This window comes from Mytilus californianus, unplaced genomic scaffold (genome assembly GCF_021869535.1).
Source record: "Mytilus californianus isolate M0D057914Y unplaced genomic scaffold, xbMytCali1.0.p SCAF_7, whole genome shotgun sequence".
NCBI lineage: Eukaryota > Metazoa > Mollusca > Bivalvia > Mytilida > Mytilidae > Mytilus > Mytilus californianus.
Window position 1 is genome coordinate 39,142,860 of NW_026262723.1, and position 26,735 is coordinate 39,169,594.

At 30.6% G+C, this 26,735-nt stretch overlaps 1 protein-coding gene across 11 annotated transcripts in view; it reads right to left on the bottom strand.

The window, feature by feature from the left end:
* Window positions 1–5,158: 5,158 nt before the first annotated feature.
* LOC127707990 (RNA binding protein fox-1 homolog 1-like) overlaps window positions 5,159–26,735 on the bottom strand; it is a 46,534-nt gene continuing 24,957 nt past the window's right edge. For 8 of the 11 annotated variants that reach the window (XM_052212769.1, XM_052212767.1, XM_052212777.1 and 5 more), the window contains 10 exons: window positions 25,564–25,629; window positions 22,829–22,984; window positions 20,032–20,085; window positions 16,777–16,869; window positions 13,954–14,017; window positions 12,730–12,883; window positions 12,115–12,178; window positions 10,858–10,964; window positions 10,193–10,259; window positions 5,159–9,883 (listed from right to left, as the gene is read on the bottom strand). In XM_052212769.1, the coding sequence (XP_052068729.1) occupies window positions 9,839–9,883; window positions 10,193–10,259; window positions 10,858–10,964; window positions 12,115–12,178; window positions 12,730–12,883; window positions 13,954–14,017; window positions 16,777–16,869; window positions 20,032–20,085; window positions 22,829–22,984; window positions 25,564–25,629 (870 nt within the window). In that variant the 3' untranslated portion in view covers window positions 5,159–9,838. The remainder of the gene's footprint in view (window positions 9,884–10,192; window positions 10,260–10,857; window positions 10,965–12,114; window positions 12,179–12,729; window positions 12,884–13,953; window positions 14,018–16,776; window positions 16,870–20,031; window positions 20,086–22,828; window positions 22,985–25,563; window positions 25,630–26,735) is intronic. The other 3 variants (XM_052212772.1, XM_052212770.1, XM_052212768.1) reach the window with 2 other exon arrangements.

The following is a 26,735-nucleotide window of genomic DNA, read 5'->3' on the forward strand; positions in this document are numbered from 1 at the left end:
TTATAGTATCTGAGGTGCGGACTTGACCACTGATCCATGGAATAAGGTCGAGGTCAGATGAACCCTACCTGACTGACATGTAGATGTTGCAAGGAACCCATATACCAAATATATTTTCCTATTACTCATAAGCAATGAGTATTTCACTTAACAAAAAATTGTAATTTTGTTCAAGCAGTCACTGAACCATGAAAATGAGGTCAATGACAATGGACATATGACAGACGGAAACTACGTAACATAAGGTATCCACACACAAAGCATGAAGAATCAATGTCTTCTACCTTCTGAAATATAAAAGCGTTAACCAAAAAGTCTACTGCTGCCAGATTGTAGTACATACGTCTCGCATACTGCAACTTCCGTCGCAGGCGAGACAGAAATCATACATCTAAGACTATGCATGGACAAGACCCTCCTGAAACCATGAGGTCAAAGTCACAAGCAGGCGAGACAAAACTCATTTTAACAGAATTAGGCTGTAGTAACAATGAAATGTACCAGTTGGAAGAACATATGCCTCTTAAAAACTTCCTGGTCTATCATGGATTGTTATGGAGAAACAACCATAACCTTCTAATGAACAATGAAAGAGGTCATGGTAATGTCACACCAACTGATGGACAGATACTACATTCAAGCAAGATTATGGTGCAATTTCCTGACAAAAACATACTCCATTTACAGCAAACTCATAACCTTAATAAAGAAAGGTTTTCAATTTATTGAGAAATAAACCTTCCTTTAACAAGAGAGCACATGCTGAAATGGATCGCTTGCTTTACTGTACATATCGAACGTTTTCAGATGAAGGTTTTACGTGTATCTCATAATCTTAACATTATCAAAGATCCCTGTAATTGAGATCAAAGTCGGATGAATCCTGCCAGACATAAATCTTTCAATATACCAAATACAGTTGACACATTGCTTATTGTATCTGATAAACAGACCTAACCACGAATACTTAGCATCGAGCAATGTACCATAAAAATGAGGTAAGATCAGTTGAACCCGTCAGACCCAACCACAAATACTTTGCATCGACCACTGTACCATGAAAATGAGGTCAAGGTCAGATGAACCCTGACAGACAGATATAAACACTTTACAATCATTCCTTACCCCAAATTTAGGTGAATTTTTGCTTATGGTATCGGAGATATGGACCAAAACCTAACTTTGATCACTGATCCATTTAACGAGGTCAAGTGAGGTGAACATGGTCTGGCAGACATGCAAACCTTGCAAAGATCCAATACACAAAATATAGTTACTAGTAGTTATCCAATTACTCATAAGCGAGAATCCATGCAATACAATAAAATATTGACACAAAGAGATGTCTCACCTGTATGCAATTTCGCTTAACCATGACTGAAGGTTTGTGGTCAAATCTCTGTCGAATTGAGATGTGCCAAAAATGCTTACACAATCGCATACCAAATATCACGGACTTATCATAACTGGTTCCCCTTAAACTGACCTCATCAAACTTTACATGTAGACTATACTAAAGTTCCCAAGTCAGTGATCTCTATGAAATGAGCTGTGGTAATGCTAATTCAATTGCATACCAAATACCATTAGTGGTTCATCTCAACTCACCTTATAACAAACATTTAAACTAAGCTAAAGTTTCAGACAATGACTTAGGGGACAAGGTAAAATAATCTCCATGGATGAGAGATGTGGTAGTGCTTATACAATTGCATACCAAATATCACAATGGTGGTTCATCTTAAACTGACCCAATCACTTAACCATTCAAATTAAGCAAGTTTCAAAATCGATTGACCATGTCTTATGGAAAGGGACAAAACAATTTCCATTGAAGTATGCAACTGCAGTTCAAATATCACCGACTTACCATTGGTGGTTCCCCTTAAAATATCCTAATCACAAACTATGCAAAAGTTTCAAAGTCAATAGACCAATACAAAGGGGATGAGACCAAACAATCTAAATGAAAATGAGATGTGCAAATGCTAATAAACCGCAAACCAAATTCATAAACTTTTCTTTACTTGTTTATCTTAAACTGACCTAATCACAAACATTTAGTTATAACAAAAGTTTCAGTCGATATACCATGACGGATGGGACAGGGCCAAATAATCTTCATTGATATGAGATGAAATGATCACTCATACAACTTAATACCAAATATCATTGAATTACCATAAGCAGTTCCATTTAAACTAATCAAATCACAAACTTTACCAAATGTCAATGCTGCATACAACAACAGCACACGTCTTGCCTCACGACTGTCTAGGGGAGACAAAAACTATAGTTTTCTTAGCAGTGGCTATACCATGCAAATGATGTAAAGGACAATGGGACAGACATAAACATCAGATCATAAGGCATCTGTATTACAAGGTATGAAGTATGAAGGTCTATCTTCAAAAATATAAAGCTTTGTAACAAAGTTGATGCCGCAGCTGACAGTGGATAAGCAACCACATGTCTCATAATTCTGCAAGTGAGACTAACATTGCTTACGTTATGCAAAACTAATCAGTGATTAGATATCCTCATCAGCAATTCTCAAACCGAATCCAAAACAATTTATAGGAACCACTTGTGTGTCAATATTTAGGTTATGAACACATTGTAACTGTCCAAAGATCATTTCAAATATTGTAAAGAGGTCAATTTTCCCCCAACTTTAAGGGCAAAACCTGATGGCAAGGTGCATTTTCACGCTTTTCCTGTCCTTGTTTCTGTTTTCCTTAAGAGATCATATGTACATTGAGGATGAATTTTTAGTGATTTCATTTGAATCGCAAAATATTTCCATTACGAAAATTTCAGACTTACCGTTATCTGACCACTGGAACATGACCGAGGTTAGACATCAATGAAAGATAACCAAATTCACAGAATTGCAAAATTTTGATGACTTAGATGGATGAACTGATCAAATATATGCAATTATTGCTGTTATCTTTGCTGTTACAGAACAACTTTTATTCATGTCTCACTTCTGAAACATTTATAGCAGGGCAAATCAAAAATATCTGTGTTTTGTTTTTTTAATGTCGTAATTACTTTTTAGAAGTTGTTTCTTAGTCTTGTTAGGAGGAGTAGATTGTTTTAAATGTTGGTGGAATCTTCACATAAAATGCATCCCCTTTCAGTTTTATGTTTTAAGCATTGAGGTTTTTCTATGACTGTCTTCTCAATGCTTATAATATTTTTTAAAGATTCACATGTTAGGTACCTGGTATGTTTGATTTGTTTTTTTCAGTCAGTTGAATATTTGGAGGCCGCCAAACAAAATTGACAACATGATGCAGTTAAAAAAAGCCATCACCACTGGAGCATGAAACCATGCAAACAGACCATGCTCACACTGCTATGGAACATGCCATTCTAGATAAAGCTCCACAAACTTATGCTGAAAAGTGCATTTATATATTACTGTACCTCTTCATGTCTATCATTAGCTTATCTTTGATCTTAAGTTGGATAATATGTATATCAACAAATTAAAAGGTCAAATTTCAAATAATTAATTTTAGAGGACTTTTTAAATGCGTCATATCTTGCCATGAAAGAAACAATTATTTTTTATCATTCGTACCTACATAATAAAAATTTTAATCAATAACTTTAAATCTTTTGGATCTAAAATGAAGATTTTTCTTTACTTCTTGATATTACAAGACTGGGTCAATTTATAGAAATACTAGGCAGGGGAAGTTAAGAACTGGTTTCCGATTTCAAAACACATTTGTTCCATCAACTTTATACAGTATCATTTTATGCAATTAAAAACTATTCCTATGTCAATTGCGCACCCAAAGTTTCCAGTAGTATTTGTGAATTACTTCTATATAATTAAGAGGGGAGCTGGTATGAAATCCATGTATTCTAATGTATGGTGCTTTCATCTATTTAAAACAGATGGAAAAAAAAAAAGAATCTTCTGACTTAAAAATGAATGCATCCAAAAATATCTACTTGCAAATCATAAGATTGACTTTTTTTATTATTTAACAGGACTTGAGATTGTTTATTTTTATTGTCAAACAAGACTTGCCCTGAAATTTCAGTATATTTTAATCTAGATCTTAATTAATCATGTAGATTTTTTTGACTACACATTAAAGTAAGCAAATTGAAAAATACTGTTTACCTAAGCCAAACTGCTTGGTGTTACTCTTGTATAAATCACTTGAATTTTTGTAAAACTTCAAGGAAAACTTAAAGAATATATATATTTTTTTAAAGTTTATATGTAATGATTAAATTCATTTTTATAAAATGAGAATTGTCCAGAAATACTAAAACATTAATTATTTCTCTTGGTGAAATGAAAACCTACAAAACTTCACTTTTGCTTGATTCCTAAATCGTTAATTATATTTGTTTGTTTCAACTACAATTCCAAAAGATTTTCATTATCTGATATATCTATTTTTATTTCCAATTTAGTTGTAGATTTGCAATATTAAACTTGAGTGTATTATAATCTAGAGGTTACAAATATAATTATTTATCCATTTGTTATAATTTTCTTGTTATTTTCTCTAATCAATCCTACAACATTGACACTAAGAGGTACTAATATATACATAAACACACATGCAACAGCAAAAGAAAGAATTCCAATATAAGCAGAGTTACTTTATCTAGAACAGCATTGTTCATTATAGCAGATTATAAATGGGAGTACTGCAAGGGGAGTTATTAAATGCATGCATCATTAATTCAATCTGATATAAACAGATTTCTCTTGTCAGTTTACTACAATAAAGATAAAATGCAAGATTGGTCTACTATTTTATGGTTCTTCAACTTAAATGTTTTGTTAAGCTAATTTTGTTAAACTTGATGACCTAGAATTCAAAGCAATGTACCAATGTACCATTTTTCCAAATTTTTAGGGGTAGTTGATGTTTCAAATGAAATATGGTCTAAATATGAAAAATAAAAGATTAGAGATCTTGACAATGAAATGAAGTCTACTTTTCTTTTTACATGAAAGTATTGACGAAATCATACATCTGTATGTGTTTTAATGCATAAGTACAAGTTCCAAAATGTATTTTTCCAAACACACGTAAATAAAGATTTTGTAAGTCTAAAGAACCATAACTCTATGATGACCGTAAGTCCATGCATTAGCAATGAGAATGCAGTGAGATAAATACACATAATGACAGTTTATTTGCATCTGGAAAAAAATCAAGGTCACACACAATGTTGTTAGACACAAAAACTGTTCAAAAGGTGGCAAAGAGGTTAAATATATATGTATATACATATACAGAATATCCATAGTGCACGAAAGAAGCTCTAAATCATATCTGTATTACAATATATAAGTGTGTGGATCAATTAACTTGAAGCTTGTGTGTACTATAATATCAATATTAACAAAATGCAAGAAAAAATGCCCTCAATATTATTCCTGTATGTATTCCATTCATGCAGGGCTCTGAGGCAACTCCACTCATTATATCAAGATTTGTCAATATTAATTTCTTTCATCAAGAAACGCTTACTGTAAAAATTTTGAAACGAAAAAAAAAAAAATTGGAAAATTATTTGTTCTTAAAATTCCATCAAACTGGTTAAATGTGTGAAGTACTCAAATCATATTTATACTTTACAAGCAAATTTATTGTCATTTTCTTTAACTTCCTTTAGCCATTAATTTTTTTTGTTGAAAACTAACTAGTTAACTAATACATTAAATATCATATACAAGTAAACTAAAAGCTATAACTTATTGCATTTATAAAATTTAATGAGTGTATTTCAAATTTCAAAATCACCTGGAAATTTATCAACTAAAAAGATAATGCTGACTTGTTGTGACTTCCATTTCTTGATAAAAAGAATTCAACACTCTTGATATAAGTTACACTGTGTATAAAAATACAATTGACAGTTCAAATATTTGATTACAGCTCATCATGCGTAGTTGTATTTCTTACTAGTAATCTCCCCTTAAGCCTACAAGTTTTTCTATTGATGGCAATTTATTGGCAGATGTGCTTGTATTTTATCAAGCTCAAAGGAACAAATCTAATCAATTATAGATAGTTTATTGATGGTGTTTAATGCCACTTTCTACTTTCAGCACACTTAGCTATATCATATATTGTGGAGGAAGCCAAGAGTACCAAGGGAAAACCGCAGACCTTCAGTGGGAAAACTAATTACAGATGATATACAAAAGTGTTGAATCATACTGTTGGAACACTTAATCCGATTTTGAACTCTCAATAGCATTTTTAAACATAGTGTAAAAAGTTAGTCAATTTCTTATATTACATAAACATCAATCATCAATAAATACTACATATATAAACTAAACAATAAACTGATAAATTTACACAAAAAAGACACAAAATGAATTTCAAATACAAGAGAGAAAACACACATGTCCTATAAAGAAAGTTATATAAAGAAGTAAACATACAATGGAAAATAAAGTGTTGGAATGTTACATCTAAATTCTGGTTATTTCATAGCTACAGAGAATAACTATCTCACGTCTAAATATGCGAAGGTTAAGTTAAAAAGATTTCATGCCAGAGAAAGATCAGTTCTCAGGTATAGGGATAGAAGCACAATCATACATTCATAATAACATGCTTATTAAATCTCACTGTAATCATTCCTTTATTCATGCTCAATCCCATCATGCCCCTGGACATGCCTGTAAGTACACAGGGGGCAGCAGCATCGGTTGTCTGCTGCCACAACAAGACATCAATAAAGTTAATAAAAAGAGACAAAACGGATATTAGACTATTATGAAAGGACATGACAAAAATTAGGAAAAAAAAGCAACATACATTCACACAAAGTATATATATATATAATGAGGAGTTAATGAATTGGGGCTTGCTAACTAGCACTTATCTGTTTGTGAGGTGGCTACATATGTGTTTCTGTTTATTTACATTTTTTTGCATCTTTGGGATAAATTGCGTGTGAGGGAAGGGAAATGAACAACTCAAAAACATTTTTAATTATGTTAAAAATTTTGCTGTATTTTGACATTTGCAGATAATATTTTGATTATCAATAAAAATTTGAACAATACTTCCAAGAGTCAAATGACCTTGTTAAGTGTAGCTCTATAAACAACATATGTAAAAATAAATCCAACAACATTATGAAACTGGAAGTACATACAAGTAAAATATAAATCATCCCAAAAAACAAGAGATTGCATTTAAAAACAAATAATATCAGATCGAGGGAAGGCTGTAAAAAGACAAGAAATGCTGTTAAAGGAAGTACCTACAATTGCGTTCGTTTTAAACAAAATTTGTTTTCTATTTTGTAAATTCTTGAAAGCTACTAAATAAACAGGATATTTTAAAAGAGGAACCTATAAAATAAATAAGGATCTGTAGTAAGATAATTGCGTATTTAGACTGTATTGCACATTTCTTTTGTATTATGCCAAAAAAACAAAAAATTGCTAATTATCATTTTTAATATGACATGCAATGCTTTTTTCTAAATTAAAAGTCCATCATCCCTGAGTCTTTTATTTTTCCCTATAAAAAAGTTTTGGATTTTTTACTGAAGCCTGAGCAAAAAAATTGTGTAAAGTAACTTTAAACTGTTTTTGCATGGTCTGAAAATTTTTAAAAAATGCCTTAAGTTGTACTATTAAAGTGGTTCCTTTGTTATATTTTTATTATATATAGTCACCACGTAATTAAAACATTCCAAATAATTTTATTTATTTATATCTATTCACCATGTTATTATAGAACACCAAATAATCTTTTTATCTATTTATATTTAATGACAACCTGTTCTCCACATAATTGGAAAATACCAAATAATTCAAAATGTGGTAGAACTCTTAAATGTTGTTTTCATCAATGTAAAACTGTGAAGTAAGAATACTGAAACTGTCTGTTATGGACCCTTAGTAGCACTTCCTGAACCCTGGGGAGATTCATGAACTATGACACAAAAAAATCAATAACCAATAATATAAGGGCAAGAGCATTTTGGCAAGTTCATTAACATGTTAAATATTAACTTTAAAGTGAACAATTTTTTAAATTATGATTTTTCAACATTTGAACGATTAAGAGACTAGCTTTCACTTTATAATACTCAGACATCACAGATTAACAAACCATTTATACATATACATCTCAGAACATTTATTCATCATACAAACTCACAAAGAAAAAATCTCATTCTCTCATTGGAAGAATTAATGAATTTAATTTCAACAAAATGAAGTATGACTTCTACCTCCTCAGTACTTTGAGAATTCTTCCAAACCCACATTTCAAACATTATAATATACCTTTTCATAAAGGTACAGTATATCTAAACAAAAAAAGTTATAATGAAAAATAGAACAACATAAAAAAATAAATTGCACAATAAATATGGTAAAATAAAGCACCTATATGACCTAGATCAGATCAAATCTACCAGTGACTTTTGAAAACAAACTGTCAACAAAGTGTGAAATGTGATGTTCTTGTTAACCAAATATAAGCAGCTATAAAACAATATGATTTATTTTCATACTTTGCTTTGAATCAAAATAGATTCATATCATAATGAAAGGTTTTCAAACTACAACAAAATTTTATCATTTTTAAAGAATCCATCATTTTAATTCAATTAATTCCATATCCAATAATTTCTCTATTCAAAATTTCAAATTGATTTTTCAAGTTTTAAAAAAAATATTCTAGCTTGTAAATTGAATATAAGACACATCACAGACTTCACAGTAAGCTGACAAAGACTAGGTGACTAATTATCAATATTTTATTGTAACCATCATTCGACCTGAACAACACCATGATGGAAGACAAATCTGTTTCATTTGATACCTTGTGACAAAAGTCTTAAAATATGGCTAGCTCCTCCCTCAGCTGCCATCATTTCAATTCTCAGTAATTTCATTAAGCTTAAGGAAATGACAGCAAGCAATGAATATTCAGTGCACTCAATTGATCTAATCAACTACTAAAAATGAAAAGTAAGCAATCCAAGATGGGGGATTGGGGCATAAAAATGAGTTCCTATATTACTTACAATATGAATAATGTCCAAATGTTTCAACAGTGATAAAACTATCCTCTCGTGACTTTATGAATCATCACTGCCCTCAGTTGTTTTATCAATGGTTGTAGACTAGAATCAAAGGATACAGGCAGTTGTGAAATTACTGAGAATTGAAACACATCAATATAATTCATGGATGAGGTAACATTGTGAAAATTGACTAGACATTTGTTCAAAATAAAGCTCACCACATGAGTATTTTTATACAGTGTCATTATGACTCAAATATTAATTCTGTGGCATGGGTAGTATATTTTGCGATTCTATGTAAATAACTGGAAAACAATTAAGTTCAACAACTCCTTTTTTGGAGCCAAATTTTGAATTAGAAACTATAACATAAAAGTTACAAAAAATATAAAGTATCAAATGTATGCTTTCTAAAGAACAAAACAGTTCAAAAGCTGCGTAGTTTTACTGAATCATTAAATTGCGTAGGGTCTTCATTCAGCACATTATTATTTATTACACCACATTTGTACTTGGTAATTAATGTAGCTGTTGTTCTCAATTTCTCTGCATGTCCCGATATCTACACAGAATCACAAATACAAAATGGAAGGTGAAATATAACATTGGCAGCATATGAGAATCTCAACAGTGCTTCAAGTTTCTTCAATAAATAAGTTAAACAATTGCAGAAAGCACCAATTCAGCACTGAAATATTAGCATTGCACTTCTCTGTATAATGGCTGTCCATTAACAATACTGTAAAAATCACCACAGAATATCCTCTTCATATGACGAGCCTTATCAGTAAGGAGCAAATCGCTGGTATGCTCCTCGATACACTGTTGCCTAAAGAAGAAAAAAAAACATAACATGTATTATTATCCAAGTTAGTTGGAACAAATATTTTCATCTATTTGTTGGGTATCTTGCTTTTCTCTGGAGTTACTTCCCTTCCACTTCTACAAATGTTTAACAATGAAAAATAAAAATAGGATGCAGCTTTTGTGTATTTGGATAGAGTTACTAAACACCCTCAAACACTCAAGTTTAATGCCTTTAACTGTGTACAACTGGCTTAAAGTAATTTTGAATAGTTGCTATATTTTTTTTTATATGAAACTTTAAAAATATGTTCTGTTGTTAATTTGTCCTTACCCCATAACCTGCTACTGGTCCAATACTGTGTCCCAAATATGGATCTGCATATTCTCTGCCTGTCAATCTACAAATGCAAACATTTTATATTCAAATATCATTTAACAGTTGATCTACTAGAAACATATTTGACAAGAATATTTGTTTTAAGGGGGGGGGGGGGGGGCAACCAGCTTGTTCTAAGATGTCATCCATCCATCAATCAATATATATTTTTTTTCAAATATATAAACAATTTTTGTCCTGTTATATTGTTTTCCTATTTGAATTTGTCAGTCATGTACATAGGTCAGAACCAAATAATTCAACTTGTTATTGTTTTTAAAGTCTATCAGGCAGTACATTTTTTTTTAGAAAATGAGATTATTTTTTTAAATAGTGTAATTTGATGCAAGACTGAACATAAACAATCAACTCTTTTACAGGTACTAAGGCGTGTATATTTGCCTGCATATTCTAGTCCTTGCAAAAGTTACCCATAAAGGTCTTCAAAATATCGTTGTACAATCAAACAGTCAGACTTCTTTTCTTAGTATTTTTGTCCTTTAAATATCATAAAAAAAAATTTCTATGCATGTAGATTATATGCAATGGTCAGTGATTAACATTGAACAACAGTAACTATTCTCCATAAATGTAAGATTTCTATTATTAAAATAAATTACCCAGGTATTGAAGCTGCAGTATATGTATTTCCTCCTAACATTTGAGCTGTTGCCATTTGTGGGATAGCTATCCTTGCACCCATTGGGTAGGGCTGTGTAGATATTATCTGAAATGTAATACAAAATTATTTTAGAGTTTGTTGTTAGAGGTTATTTTTCATTTTAGAATCTGTTGTAAGAGGATAATTTTTCATTTTAGAATCTGTTGTAAGAGGATAATTTTTCATTTTAGAATCTGTTGTAAGAGGATAATTTTTCATTTTAGAATCTGTTGTAAGAGGATAATTTTTCATTTTAGAGTTTGTTGTAAGAGGATAATTTTTAATTTTAGAATTTGTTCCTGCTTTGTCACATTGAACTGAAAAAAAAATAAAGTTAGTAAATTAGACAGAATTTATCTTGTAAAACAATCAAGTCAATAACAGAATTGTGAACAGATATATCATGTTAAGGAGGGGTATTTGCGAAAAATACCAGTCCAGAGAATGTTAAATTTCGCGAGCCGTAATGCGAGGGAAATTCATTCTCAAGACTGGTATTTTTAGCAAATACCCCTCAAGAACATGCTATATCTGTTTAATTACACCGAATGTTAACGTTCAAAAACGCATTGATGATCGTGACGTTACAAGCGTCCAGCCGGATAGAGTATTTTTTGGCAAATACCACGGCAGAGAGGGTAAAAAAGGCATATCCTTTTTGCATATACCCCGGCGGCATTAAAAAATGAACGATATTCATTTGATAACAGTAAATTGGTGAAAAATTCACTGGCTATCAACCAATCAAAACCCAGGATTCTTACATAAGGTGTAATTATGATGTAAATAAGATTTTATTCAATAATCATTTGAACAATATAAAATAAATATTACTAATATCAAATAGATGTTCTTTAAACAATTCTGACCAGTTGTGTATTGTTAAATATGTCTGCAGTGCCAGTAAGACATTTGAAATCTATCCATGTTTTAGGGACTTGGTGACTAATGGAAAATATTTGTTAACATTTTTCTCAAGAAATATTTATTCATATCCTTTATGACAAGAGATGACTTAGTTTTTTTTCTAAATATTTTGATGGGGTTGTTGAAATCTAGAAAGATTGAGTGAAGATAAACACTAGCAATTTTGGCAAAGTAACCAAACTGAATCACAAAGATTATAAACATCTGTCTAAATTGATAAGATTGGGAAATTTGGTAATTATGGACAAAGAAGAGATAAAGTAACTCCATGATATATGAGTGGACTCACCTGGTACCCTCTTTCAGCTGCTTGTGCGTATGTGGCTGCCAAATATGGATCTTGAATAAGTCCTCTGGAATTTAAGATCAATTTACTGATTATTACTTTTCAAAAAGACCTACATCCATTTTTAATACATGACCATCTTATTTCATAAATAATATACTGGGTACTGTAAATTAAGTAACTAATTCATGCATCTATTATTGCAATTTCTGTTAAATGTACAAAAATGTTAGATTTATCAATTTTGCTTTCAGAAAATGCTGCCAACAGTTAATGCAATACTTATTTAAAACGTCAGTTCTTATTAATGCCGTAATTTTTGTAACAATTGAAAAATTGCACAAATTTCTAAAATAACAGTACTAGTATAAACATGATAAAAAATAATAGAAGGAAATAGATAGTAAAGTTTTAAAGGCAAAGAAAAAATTTAAGATACTGTGATTATGGAGGAATTCTTCAATTTAATAAAATTTTAGACACTGAATCTGAAGAATTTTTTTAAACAAAGATTGTGTGAATCTTTTTCTTAATCTATGGGATACAAATTGCCAAAAGCTTTCCTATTTTATCAAAAACTAATTGAGTATTTGGTGCCATGGTTGTTGTTATACTTACCCAGCAAAAGGTAATGCTGTGGCAGCTGTTGCTAATTGTTGTGGCCGCACGGCGGCAGCAGCAGCTAGTGCCGCAGCACTATAAACCCCTCGATTGGCTATTGCTGCTGCTGCAGCCCTCCCTCTCGTTAATGCTACTCCCCGGAGTGCAGCAGCTGAAATATTGTTAATTCACATAAAAACAGTGTGATGGAGAAACAAAATAAAGAGCATGCTAGTATTGGTATGTGCATTTCATGTGTAAAAGAAATACAATATGCAGTCTTGATGACATCTATGCAAGAAACTCTCTATTTAGATTCAGGCATTACACATTATCAATCACAATGCTGCAATTTGCAACATGTTGAAACATACCGATGCAACAATCAAAAGTTGATAAAAAATTAAAATAGTTTATATACTACAGACATCAAAACACGTAGTTAAATGGAAATGGTAGCAAGATCTACAGGGAATTTTTATTTGTAAGAAAATGAGGCACATATGGGATAAGTTCAAAAAGTCTCCTATATCAGTGCACAAAGACTACAAGAAACATACTGGAAGTTCGTCTCTGCCAAACACAAAGTTTGAACTTAAAGGGGTCATTCTTGATGCATTGCTTTTAAAGTTAGTGTATTTCTGCACGATGCAGACTGGGGGTATAAAATGCAAAATTTCACAAATAATTTGTGGATGCAGTTTTTAGAAATTGTTGATACCCTTCTTATTCCAGACATGCCTTGTTATTTGTTTCCATACATAATCGTACCCACATTAATATGAACATACCCATCCCATGCCGGCCTCCTCGACTTAACACAATGTACCAGCATTATAAATTCCAAGCTAAAATTACTCTCATAATGCAGCATGCAATTACAGCAACACTTTACAAGATAATAAATAAAAGAAATAAAATAATACTGCCCACATTCATACACATTATATTTTCATGAAAATGTCCCAATTTATTTTTGTAATATCTGTAACTGGCTGAAATTTTAATAAAATAAACCATTATCATTTGCTGAACTGCATACTGCTTGAGGATTTGAACCTTTGGGCCTTGACGACTACATTTGTTTTGTAATAATTTTCTTTTTACATTTCCCATAAAGTTTACCCATTTTCATCTTTAATAATTTATCTGATATTTTTTTTCTTTCACACAAACTCAATCAGATATATATTTTTGAAGTCAAGGCCCAAAGTATAACATACTATATTTAGGGTATCTTACCATTTGGGATTGTGGGTGCAGCAACTGATTTTTTGGTCAAGACTCGGGCAGTGGCATTGTTAACCTAATTCATAAAATGGCAACACTTTAGAAAGCAGGTTGGATTATATTGACAAGCATAAACATTTTCATACAATATGTGAACATCTTCCAAATTGAACAAAAATCAATTTACAATGTTTTTAATCAAATTTCATTAAAAGATATCTTTTTATAACAGCTTTTGAACAGAATACACTTAGATAGATGAAAAAGTAAATTTCAATATCTTTCCTTTAAAATCTGCACTCAATGTCAATTTGGAAGATTATCTTGGCCTTTTTGTAATCCTAAATCAAATTCTATTTATCCAAGTAATCCCTTTAAAACAGACTTTTAAGTCTTTATTTGTTATCAATCGATCAATAAAAATAGAAACAGTCTATCTTAAGATAAACAATTGCTCATTTCGCTTTCAGATATATAATCTAAGACCTATTACATGTGATGAACAATTTTGATGAAACATTAACTAAACTTGATTGTTTTGATAAGTATAAAGTAAACAAAACATGTCCTTAACTTCATAACACTTCCCTTATATCAGAGAATTAGAGGCTTAAGTTTTCTACCTCAAGAAATTAAAAGTATATTGCGGGTGGCAAGACACAAAACGTTTCATGAAATTCACAATTACCATAAAAGGCCAAGATTCAGTTCACACTAAAAGAATAATAAAAAAAATAATACATAAAACTCTTTGACAGATCAAACTGCTGTTTTCTCAACATTTTAGTACTGTAGGAAATCATGATCTACCAAAATTTGAACAAAATAAGCTGTACACTAACCATTTAATAATTTTCATATAATTCTCAAAAAAAATGTTCTGCAAAACAGCAATTTAGAGACTCATGACAGATTTTTGGGCAAATCATATGTCTATGAACAAAACATCTGGTTAATAAAATATAAAATTATTACTCTTTTATTACAGCAGTATATCAGACTTGTTTTCAATCATGCATTCTTTTTGTTTAATTTAATGAATAATTAATGATTCTCTATTACAATCATTTCCCCAAAGGATTGAAAACCAGATATTTTGTTTTGCCAAAGCAATATTACATTTTTTAATACAAGTATAAATTTACAATGCCTAATTGGATTTTTACAGTTTTTTAAAAAGGGATTTTGTTCTTTCTTTTCTTTTTTTTATATAGAAACTCAACATCTGTAAACTTGATTAAAATAATGAACATCTGAAGATTACTGGTACTTCTATACTGACTAAAATTCAAACTTTCAAAGCAGATGTTGAATCTTTATATAACTACAGTCACATTGAGTGTGTGTGTATGTGTGTTTCTGTATTTATACATAAATTTGCATATATGCTAATAGGACATAGAGCTTGTTCAAGATGAACTTCAATTAACTGGTACGGCACCAAGTCAGGTTTTATGTTGAACATCATAAATAGGCATGACTCGATTCTGAAGAGAATGTTATACTGTATTTTTTTTTTAATTAAATTTTACTAATCAACAGTTTTTTGAAAGCAACCAATCCTTAATAAGAAATTTCCTTTTACTTGAAAATTTAATATATCTTTACAACATCTGAACCAAACATTTGCTCATGGAAATTGCTTTTGGATATGCAGAAATTTGTTTTGGTGTTAAAAAATTATAAAAATATTTACAAAATGAATGTTTTTCAGCGTTAGTAAGAAAAAGATGGTGAAACTTCCAGTTAGAAACCGAAAAAAAACCATCTGTTTGTTTAAGGATACTTAAGCAGTATTTCCAAAGTTACACACAATTATTTTATATCACATCTGCAATTTCCTTGTTTGAGGTCCTAAATGGTGAAAAGGGATATTACAGAGACATTTACAGTACAAAATTCCCTTCTTCATCAGATTTTATATAATTTGCTTAGACTATAGCAATGAGGTGTTCACCTACCTACCACCTATCAAGGAACACCAAATCTTTATCAAAGACCCCTATGGTTTGTAAAGCTATCAAGAATGAATAGTTCATAGTTTAGATTTGCTGTTTTTTGTAAGGGAATTAATATAGTTTTTAAGTATAATTAATAAAATAATATACAAATAAAACAGCATGAAGAAATGCCATATAGTGATTTCAGACCATGTTCTAAATAGCTAACAAACAAACGTAACATAGAACAGAGAGGCAAAACCGAACTTAAAAAGATAATAATAATAGAATACACACTCTGTGATCTGAATAGTACGGAGAGTATATTTGTAGCTACACGTTCCTTGCCAAAATGCAACGATTTAAAACACTGCCCGGGTGATACGATATCAAGAGAGCAACATTTCAACATTTTTAAGATATAAAGAAACAGAAATAAAAAATCCTTTGCATTTTACAGCCAAATTCTTATCTTTTTATTTAACATGGATTATTTTAGCTCTAATGGAAGATTTTTTTCTTTAAACATCAAATTTATACATATTTTTTCCTGAAATTTCCTTTCAGAAAACTTATTACGACTTTTGTTCATTCAATCATTATACCAAAGCATATTTTCTTTCCAAAATCATGGAAGAAAGAATATTGAAATGAATCCTGCAAAGAGAGTTCTAAATATGCAATCATGCAGTTTGGTGCACATTCTGTTGCTAATGAAGAAATTTGACATAAAAAGCATAAAAATTGTGGCTGTTGAAAAATGAAATGGTTTGTAAAGTATCACAAGATTAAACATTAATATAGACGGGCATTTCTTTATACTGAACAATAATTAAATCATTAAGACTTAGCAGTTTGTGTTGTGCTACCACATAATTGGACTATGGACATGCACCTCAATCTTTCGTCCCTCAACCACAGTGCCGTTCATTTTCTCTCGTGCTCTGTCTGCTTCTGCGCTACTTTCGAAAGTTACAAAACCAAATCCCTGCATGCATGAGGAAAATAAGGAGCATGCATTAAATTCGTGCAAAACAACATAATTTATGGCATCAATTAATTATCATAATTTTTTCATAATAATAAAATAAAACATGCATGACTTGAATAATAATCAATAATAGTATCATCTTAATGTATGAAGAACGATCTGTCCTGGGAGGGACATGCTAAATTTCTACAAAGCACTGACATGCCGTCATGCCGCGAAAGCGGACGACACCATTTGATAAAATTTACAATGGACACTTACATATATGACAAACAAACAAATAGTATCATGAAATTTTCTTAATAATAACTAACCAGTTGTGAAATTTATAGCAAGTTCCAATCTATGGTTAAGTAATGCTTGTTCTTGAGTTTCCATAAGATGCATTTATTTATTATACATATTACAGATATCTTATTAATGAATTATAATCCTGTGATTAATTTAAGACTGAAGTCCATACAAATTCAAAGGTCTAAAAGCAAAAATAATGCCCTTCTTTCTACAATACATGCATAACCTAAGTTTTGCTACTTAGAATTTATCCCTTTTTTAAAAGCCGGGGTCATTTTTAACAAGATTTCAGTAATTAGACACGTAAATAATCATTTTGTAGACAATAAATCAATCAGTTATATAAAATAATAGACCAAATCCTACAGTTCTGAAGTATACATGCCAGATTTGTGTTGGCTTGATGAAGATTTCGCTAGACAATTTATTCATAAAGGTCTTTTGTCTACTGGTGTGCATTGATTAAACCCAAGCCAAAATGATTTACTGATAAAATGTAACATCCCAGGATCAAAGGCTAAATATATATTCTCATTCCCTCAAGTTATTTCCATCTTATACAGATAACCAGCAGAAATATATTACAAATATTTTGTTTACAAGAAAAATAATCATAGATTGGAACGCTGCCATAGCTATATCACAACAGGTTGATTAAAGTTATATCAAAGCTGAGGAAACCTTGCCAAAATTTCTAACATCTTCTCTAATTTCTGATAAAATAATCTAAGATTCAAGTTCACTTCCCAAAACATAAGATATGATCAAATGTGCCTTGGATATCTTTCAAATAAGTTCCAAGATATTTTTCAAATGAATTTACCAAAAAAATACAATACTAAGTGATAATAGCTGTACGAATGAAAAAATGAAACATCTTAACACACGATTCATGTCAAATAAGTTGTTTTTCTGAATATGGCAAGTTTTCGCTCAACTCTTTTTGTTTTGCTTCAAGGACTTGTTTTCTAAAATATATATAGTTATACATATATCCAAATTAAAGCATTACATGTTACATAAATGTAGCTATATATCATAAATTTATATATTTTTGTGAGAAAACAATTACCTAGCAAGTCCTTCAGGCAATTTTAACTGTGCATCCTAACAAATCTTAATAATGATCTTAAAAGATATGAAATGAAATGACAGCATATACCTGTTAAAGTACGACAGACCTAAAAGTTTTAATTCTATTTTTATACTCTTTGGGAAAAAAAACAAGAGATTTCATGAGAATTTTTTGTTTGAAGTTTACTGTCTGTCATTTCATTTATATCAAATAACTTAATTGTGTTGAAGATGCATACCAAAAATCAACATTTTGTGGTCATGAATTCAATGTATAATTATTTTTGCAGTTATAAACAAAATTATCACATAGTGTTTAACATTATTTTTTGTATGTGTCTGTTTTTTTACAAGTCTGATGAAGACAACAATTTAAAAGATATATTTGTTTATGGTTTGTACAGCTGTCAAGATGATGTTTTATAAATATTTTAAGATCAGTAGAGCTGAAATGCTATTTTTTTCTTTGGTAAATGTATAAACATTCCAACAAAGACCATGAAAGTGAAAATATCAATCTATTCGTCATAAGTTCAAACTATTTTCTAATTTTTAACTTTTTCCCCCTTGCTTTTTAAAACATTTTTTTGTTAGTAAACTTTTTACCCTTCATAACATCATTCAAATATAGTACCTAAAAACCTCACTTAGTAAGCTAAATCTAGACAATTCTACAATGACGCAGACATACACAGGAAAGCCGGACCATAGGATACGTTTCTGGAGTACGGAGTAAAGAGGCATGCAGTGTTCATGTTTACCTGTCTTCATACACACTGGTCGGAGATTAATGGTCAAATTAAAAGTATCAATATTTCTAGTTTCAACTTTAAGGTATACAAAAATAAGAAAAGAGAAAATGATAAATATATATACATATATATATATTCACTGAATATTGTGCAGGTGTCTTATTCAAGTCTTTTTTGTCAGATTGAGGTATTCTTGACTTTTTTCTTTTTTTTCACATATATGAAAGCATTTTTTCTTTGTTTCTTGACTGCTTCTTTTGTTTTGCTGCACATACATAATTATCTTTATTTCATATCGGTGAAATGAAATATTTGTGTTCTTGACTAGCCATATCCTGTCAACTACAACTGTCTCTACCCTCTTTTTATCACCCCCCCCCCTCTAAATAAATGAAAAAATTTAAAAGGTTCTCTTTAATTGACAGACATTAAGTGGCAGTGAATATAGTAAATATAGCTAGTCTAATACTGTATATATATTTCTTTTTGTATGAGAAACCCTCTCAAAAGAATTTGAATAGAACCCACTACTTTCAGAAAGACTAGTAATTTAGAATGCTTCTGTAAATATCTGCAAAATTTCCGTAATGAGCATTGAAATATCAAATGGATGCTTGATTCCAAATCTTTTCCTGATAATTACATGATTGTGGGTCTATTACAACAATTCTTTTGAAAGGGCAGGAAACATAGATATGCATCTTCAACTAATTCCAATAATGTAATAAAGCATTAACTATATTTGAGATGAATCATCATATTTAAACGTTTTTATGACAATGTTTTATCTTTTCATCATCTTTTTTCTGTTAAAGATCAATTTACAAATAATAAATATCAATTATTGATTTCCATAATGTCAATTTACAAGAGTAACATTTCTATTTGATTCTTTTTCTCTTTTTTAATCAACAAAAAAGATATTACATTTTCTCATATTTTTTCTTTATCTTAAATATTTCAAGTTGAAACAAATATTTATTTCGGAAATTTTTCAAATTTCTATATGATGATTCTTCAATAAAATAATAAATCTTACCTTGGATCCCCTCTCGTTAAATATAATTTCCACGTCTATTATTTTACCAAACTGCTGCAAGGAAGAGAAACAATGTTAAAAGTCAAAACCAACAACATGTATTTTCCATTTAACTACAAGATAATTTGTTTAACTACATTTATTTTACTACCAATGTGATTTTACAGTTTAATTTTTCATTACCAGCATCATATCTGATCCAAGACAGAGGGAAGCAGTTACCCACTGCCTTTAAAGTCCTGCCCTCTCAAGAAAAGAAAAAGCTTTTCATTGCAAAAAACATTATTTAAATACTTGAAAAAGCTTTTAATCAATTTGTTATCTATAAAAATTATCAAATTGTCCCTTTTCAGGCAGTAAAACCTGTGCCATCTGCCCTAGCTAGAACATTTGTTGAAAAAAATAATGCTGAAAATACCAGGACTTCCATTTTTAAAATATGGTAATGTGGTATGATCACTGATTTAAGGGTTGAAGGTAAAAAGGAAGAGAAACCTATCGGACCACTAAAATCAACATGGTTCATGACTATTTCCAGAAAGAGCAAAACATCTCAGTACTCTATACAAGATTTTGAGTACAGTACCAGTCCTGGTAAAGTTCTTGGGGTCAGAGAAAAAATAATTCCTGCATTCAAAAAGCTTTATCATACTTTACACCATAAATCTTGAGGAAATTAATCACAAATGAAAATCAAAAAGATTTCCAATTTATTCAGTCAAGTATCTATTTCTTGTTTTCTTCGAATAGAAAATCTTTATTTAGCAAATGAAAGAACACTGATTGTTAATCAGAAAATATTCCTAATCATGGAGTCTGTAGTATCTCATCAATAAATAATCTGCTATTTGGCCAATACCAAACATTTAATGACATGTGTAGGTAGCGGGTCAACTTTAATGTCAACGTGATGAACACAATAAATGAAAATGGGTCTATGACATGTTGTTGAAATAAACTAAGTTACAGATATTGCAGATATTTTGAACAAAAGTCAAATTTCATGGACTTCCTTTCAAACTAATTATCTCGACAAAGACAAAACTAATAACTTTATGGTACTGATAAGGTTTCGACATGCAACCATACTATCACGACACTTTAATCCATTTTCTATCGATTTTACCAGCAGAAGATGTGATATAATTTAGATAGATCTCCTCCACAATTTTTTTAACCATATAATAATTGTTAGCTTTAGTGACTGAAAATGTTGTGTCCTAAGGGAAAAAATTTAAATGTGAAGAGTGTGTGTTATTATTTACGAGACCTAGGAAAATAATTTACACTCTGTTTTATTTGCCTCTGGCTTATGATGAAATTGTGTTGTAAAAATCAATATCTCAGTAACATCTGCTATTGAGGATTTACAATTATTTCCCCGAGTTACACATTAGGTCTTTCACTTCAACACTGTTGGAGAGAAATAAACACTTTTCTGGTCATAAACGGGCATGCTAATATGGAGATAAATGGTCATTAAAGTAATTACTTCCATTTTTTAAATGCCATCTAAATATATGAAGCTGAAGAATTAAGAAGATCATCTTCAAACATATCAAAGACAGAATTATTATTCAACCAGAAGAACATGTCTTCCATCATTTATATAATTTCTTTGAACCTGTGTTTAACATTTTCATTCAAGATTATATGAGATACACACATATTTTTTTTTGTCCCCATCTGATCAAATTTAGTATGTGTATTTAAAATAAATGGGGAATGTGTCCGTGGGACACAGATGATGCCCTCGCTTGCATATCATATAAAGTTATGAAGTGACGCTACCCAAATTTGTACTTGATCTGAGTTTTATGGTAATAAGTATTGTCTATAAGTTTCATAACATTTGGTTGAGGCAAACTTAAGTAAAAGAATGGAAATGAAAAATTCAGCAATTTTTCCATTTGTAAAGGGGCATAACTCTAGAATGGTTAAAGTGACACCACCAAAATTCAAACTTGATCTGTGTTTTGTGGTGATAAGCATTTTGTATAAGTTTCATAACATTTGGCTGAAGCAAACTAAAGTTAGAGAACGGAAACCAACTTTGGGACGTACGGACAGACAGAAGTACTGACAGACAAGGGTAAAACTTAATGCCCCCTCCGCTAAGGCTGGGGCATAAAAAAAAGGTTTTTCCTAAACACTGGTCTATATTGAATCCAGGGGTGAAGTATTTATCAACTACAGATATTTACCATGCAAGCTCAAATACCAAATGCACACGCATCGATAAAAAGGGTGACTGACCCTTTCCCCCCAAAAAAATGTGTCCCTCATTCCTAACAATCAAACTAATCAAATGTTTTAAGCTATCATTCAAATAAAAGGCTGATATGCAATAATAAATGGAGGTACATCAACGAAACAACAAAGAAATGACAGACAAATACACAGGAGAAAAGACATTATACACTCTAAAACTATGCTTTCTGGTATATAATAGCAGGACTAAATAAGCTTGAAAAATTAACCATCTCAACTGAAGAAATATTTCACTAGAAGCAGTGGTATGATCTATATATAACCTACGGCAGAAAAACAACCCATCAAATTCAGGTCAAATGTTATGATATAGTTCACCTTTACCTTATAAGTCATACTGAGTCAGTCATGGTACACCTAAGTATACTTAGCAACTAAGTGTTCAAGGTTGATGACAGCTGTTATCATAAGTTTGTTAATAAGTGTTTTAGCCTCAAGGTATATAAAATCAACATAAAAACATCATCAAATATATGACCGCTAAAATTCCCTAGTATTATCGTTATAATATCTTTTTTGTACCTACCCCTAATAAACTTTTTAAATCTGCTTCTCTAAATCTAAATGGGATATTTGACACATGGAGACGTTTAGGTCCCTGGCCATTCCCCTGTGATGCTGAAGATGTTGATTGGTTGGCAGAATCTGGTGATAAAGCTTCTCCACTCTCTAAATCTGTTTGCTGTAAAAACAAAATACATTCTTATAAAACAAACAAGAACTGTGACAGTATGTAGCTACTTGAACAAATAAATGACAGCTAGAAACCCTCAAGTGCTTCACTTAGATGTGTTGCCATTTTTTTTAATTAGAACTTAATGTTTTTGTGAAGTTCACAAAAGTCAAGCTTTTTTAATGGGGGATACAAAAACCAGGACCCTTATTGTCTGCAATTTGAAATAAATTCTATTAAAAAAGAGGGCAAGGTCATGTTACTGTTTTTGAGGATTTGATAAGCTACTTTATGGCTCTTTAATATGCAGGATAATGAATTTTGTCTATCAGACTCTTACTTCAAAATATATATTTTTTGTCCTTTAAACATCGTAGCAAATTGCAAGAAATTTCTAATCATCATATATTCTGCTCTACATGAAATTTTTTTCTCTCGAAAACCCTCTGATTTAAGCAAATAATGGAATCAAAGACATAATAAATCACGAATGTTATTTAGAATTAGATTGTCTTCAGGGATAGTTTCAGCTATGAAAATCGATAGAAGAGTCAAAAGATTTATTCTTCAACCTTGAATAAGTTTGCCATTGTGAAAAGTCATTCAAATATATGCTTTTTGGGGAATAATATTGTTTGTTAATCTCAAATTCCAATTATACTGACAGTATAGATATAGAATCTATACAAAACTATACAACGCTATGGCATAGGAATCCTACTTGTTTTTTATTTTTTGCAAATTCAAATTCATTGTTAAGATAAAATTGAAATAAAATGATCCCCACTTGCCATCTCTTGTGCAGAAAAAAAACATCAAACCAGATCATGTGTGAAAGATCAATGTGAACTCTTAACTGTAATTGAAAGGCAAAAAAATTGATGCTGAAGACTTTAATGGGAAAAACAGAATGGTTTTTATTCGTGGAGGATATCATTAGCCATCTTATAAACAAGACATTTAATCAATCAGCTTTTTATAGAATCATTTCTGTTATTGTACAAGAAAGACCTACACTTCCGCAATCAATAGAAAAACAGACAAAAATGACCAGAGACTTCACACTTATCCCATATTACAATATTCATGGTTCATTCAACTGTTTTGACTCTTTCTCTCTGTAATTATCCCATTATCAATACAAGATATGACTATATAGTACACACGGGGTTTCAGCTATTTTCTAGATATGAAACAAAATATTGTTCTGACATGCAAGCATTATTAAGTCATGTACAGTTATGACACACATGGGGAAAAGACAAATTCTAATCGATACCATTATTACTGGAAAATGATTTTAGTGCAAAAAATTTCCTGGGGAATACAGCAATAAACTTAGCACGACGAAAAGAATTAGAATTTAAGCAATACTAGCCAGCCAGCCAAAGCCAATCTGGCTATAATGTATGTTAGAAAGTATCCGCGCACCTACTGGGTCACTTTTTATATTGTGTGGAACTATCTTGTGTGTATGTGCTTACAAATAAAATAATATGTTAAACCTAATTTGCATATCTATATTAGTACAATCTATAGTTAGATCTATTTGTAATACAATATTCTAATTAATACATCTATATATAAATACACTTGGCAAAATATGTAGCATAATCCGTCACCAACATAAAACTGGAGCTAGCGCTAAAATAAAAGTTAAATGCCAAACTCCAACCTTTTAACAAAGATGGGACCTTAAGTGCATAGAGAATTTACAGATTTAAATCAAATTCTAAAAGAAAGTTATAAACATAACCTCCCTCCCTATCAAGAAGTTTGCAAAGGTATTTGTCCGAGTCTAGTGCTTGTAAAAGATTGGAGTGAAATATTATAATTCTGAAAGGCAAGTTTGTGCTGCAAATACTGGTATAATGCAGGATGAAACAAAATTTGAATGCCAGCAATTATTTTTAATTAGTATATCAGAATGTAAATTCCTGTCCAGACAACTTTTTGAACTTGTTATAATAATCAAAATGCAATTTCTGTATTTCTGCATTCTTATTTTGTTTGTTTAATTCTTTTTTTTTATCAAACACAATTTTTAATGTCCTGAGAATCATTTCAAATTGAAATCTTTTTTTTCAAAATCTGTGGCGAAATGCATATATCATGTATATCTGGCATACAAAATATATTTCAGTGTATGAAAGATTGGATAAAAGTTTTTTTTAAATGAACTAGCTATGACTAACAATTTTGGAAATAAGTACAGTTTCAGATGTTTAAATAGGGAAAAATTGTTATTCTGAACTTCTCTTTGAGCAATTTCAAATAATTTTATGTTATAATCAGCCATTTTATCCAATCTCCCTGAATAATTTGGAAGTTAATATGGAATTAAACAATGAAAAATTTCCCTCAATCTCTGACTTTACCACCACAGCTTCAAATGACAGATAATCTATACGGAATACAAATGTTTCCAATTAGGGATAAAATCAGTTAGATCTCTCAACCTTAGAAATAGTGACTTTTATAATTGTCTGCCTATATTTCATTTGATGAAATGGTAAACTCAGAGATAGTAGTTCAATTAATAATAAAATTAGATCATGCAATTATGATTTGATGAGTGATGATAAAACCTGTCCAATTCCAAGCTGCATTTCTTCATAGTGAGATGTTGGCATCAATATATTCAACGGCTGCCCCTAAAATATGATAGACAAACAAGCATGGTTAGGGTACATCTTGTGAACCAATGGTGTTGATAAAAATAAATGTACAAAAATGCAATATTCATATTTTTATTTTAAATGAGGAAAAAGACTTCCAAAGTGTTCCATAAGACACTGACAACTTAAAGAGGGTTAAGTCGAACTAGAGTCAAGCTCAGCAGGTCTTCTTTCCCCGCTGATTCTGTCAAGCCCATTCCCCTGGCTGTTGTTTTTCTTTCAAGACTGATGTATGTTGTATGTTTCTAATGTTTAAGACCAGCCATTGACTTTAAAGAGCAGACAATTGATGATTTTTTTCTGAAGAATTCATAGGCAATGGAACTGGGGTATAAAAATGAAGTAGTAAATTGTCCTGATATAAAAGTTCAACCCAACAAAATTTGTTCAACATAAATTTTCATTTAAAAGTTGAACGGTCAACGATCGTGAAAAACTGGTAAAATTTACTGTTCTCCCTGTTTGAATAAAAACTTTTTATTTAAAACATGTATAAATAAAAGGAAACTTTGCAGACAAAATAGCTGTACCTAGTATTATCCCAGGAAAATATCTTCCAAATTCTTGCTTTGTATGCAAGGGAAATGCAAGTTGTAATATTAATTTGACATGAAAAGATTAACCAATCATGATTCTGTATAAATTAATATTAATTTCATATCCTTATTTAACTGTTTATCATATCTTACTACACTATAAAATTGAAATGTATTCATTATTCACATAACTATATTGAAAACTCAAATGCACTTCAGCAAATCCTAATTTTCAGAGGTAATGAAATTACTAATTAAAAGAAATAATGAAATATTTGAAGTTTAAACCCATTTAAATGGATGAATGCATAAATGTTTGCATCTAACTTTGAATTATTGATTGAAATGTTAAAAACATTTTTCGAACAAAGAACTTTTTTGAATTTCTTGCACTGCACACGATTGCATTACCACTTAATGCTTGCTAATGAATCCTGCACTAAAAGCTACATCACAAGACTTCCTCTGGCCACTTGAGATTTTCCTGGTACACATGATACAAAATCATTGACTAAGCTTCTTAACACAAACAGATGGGTGAAAGAC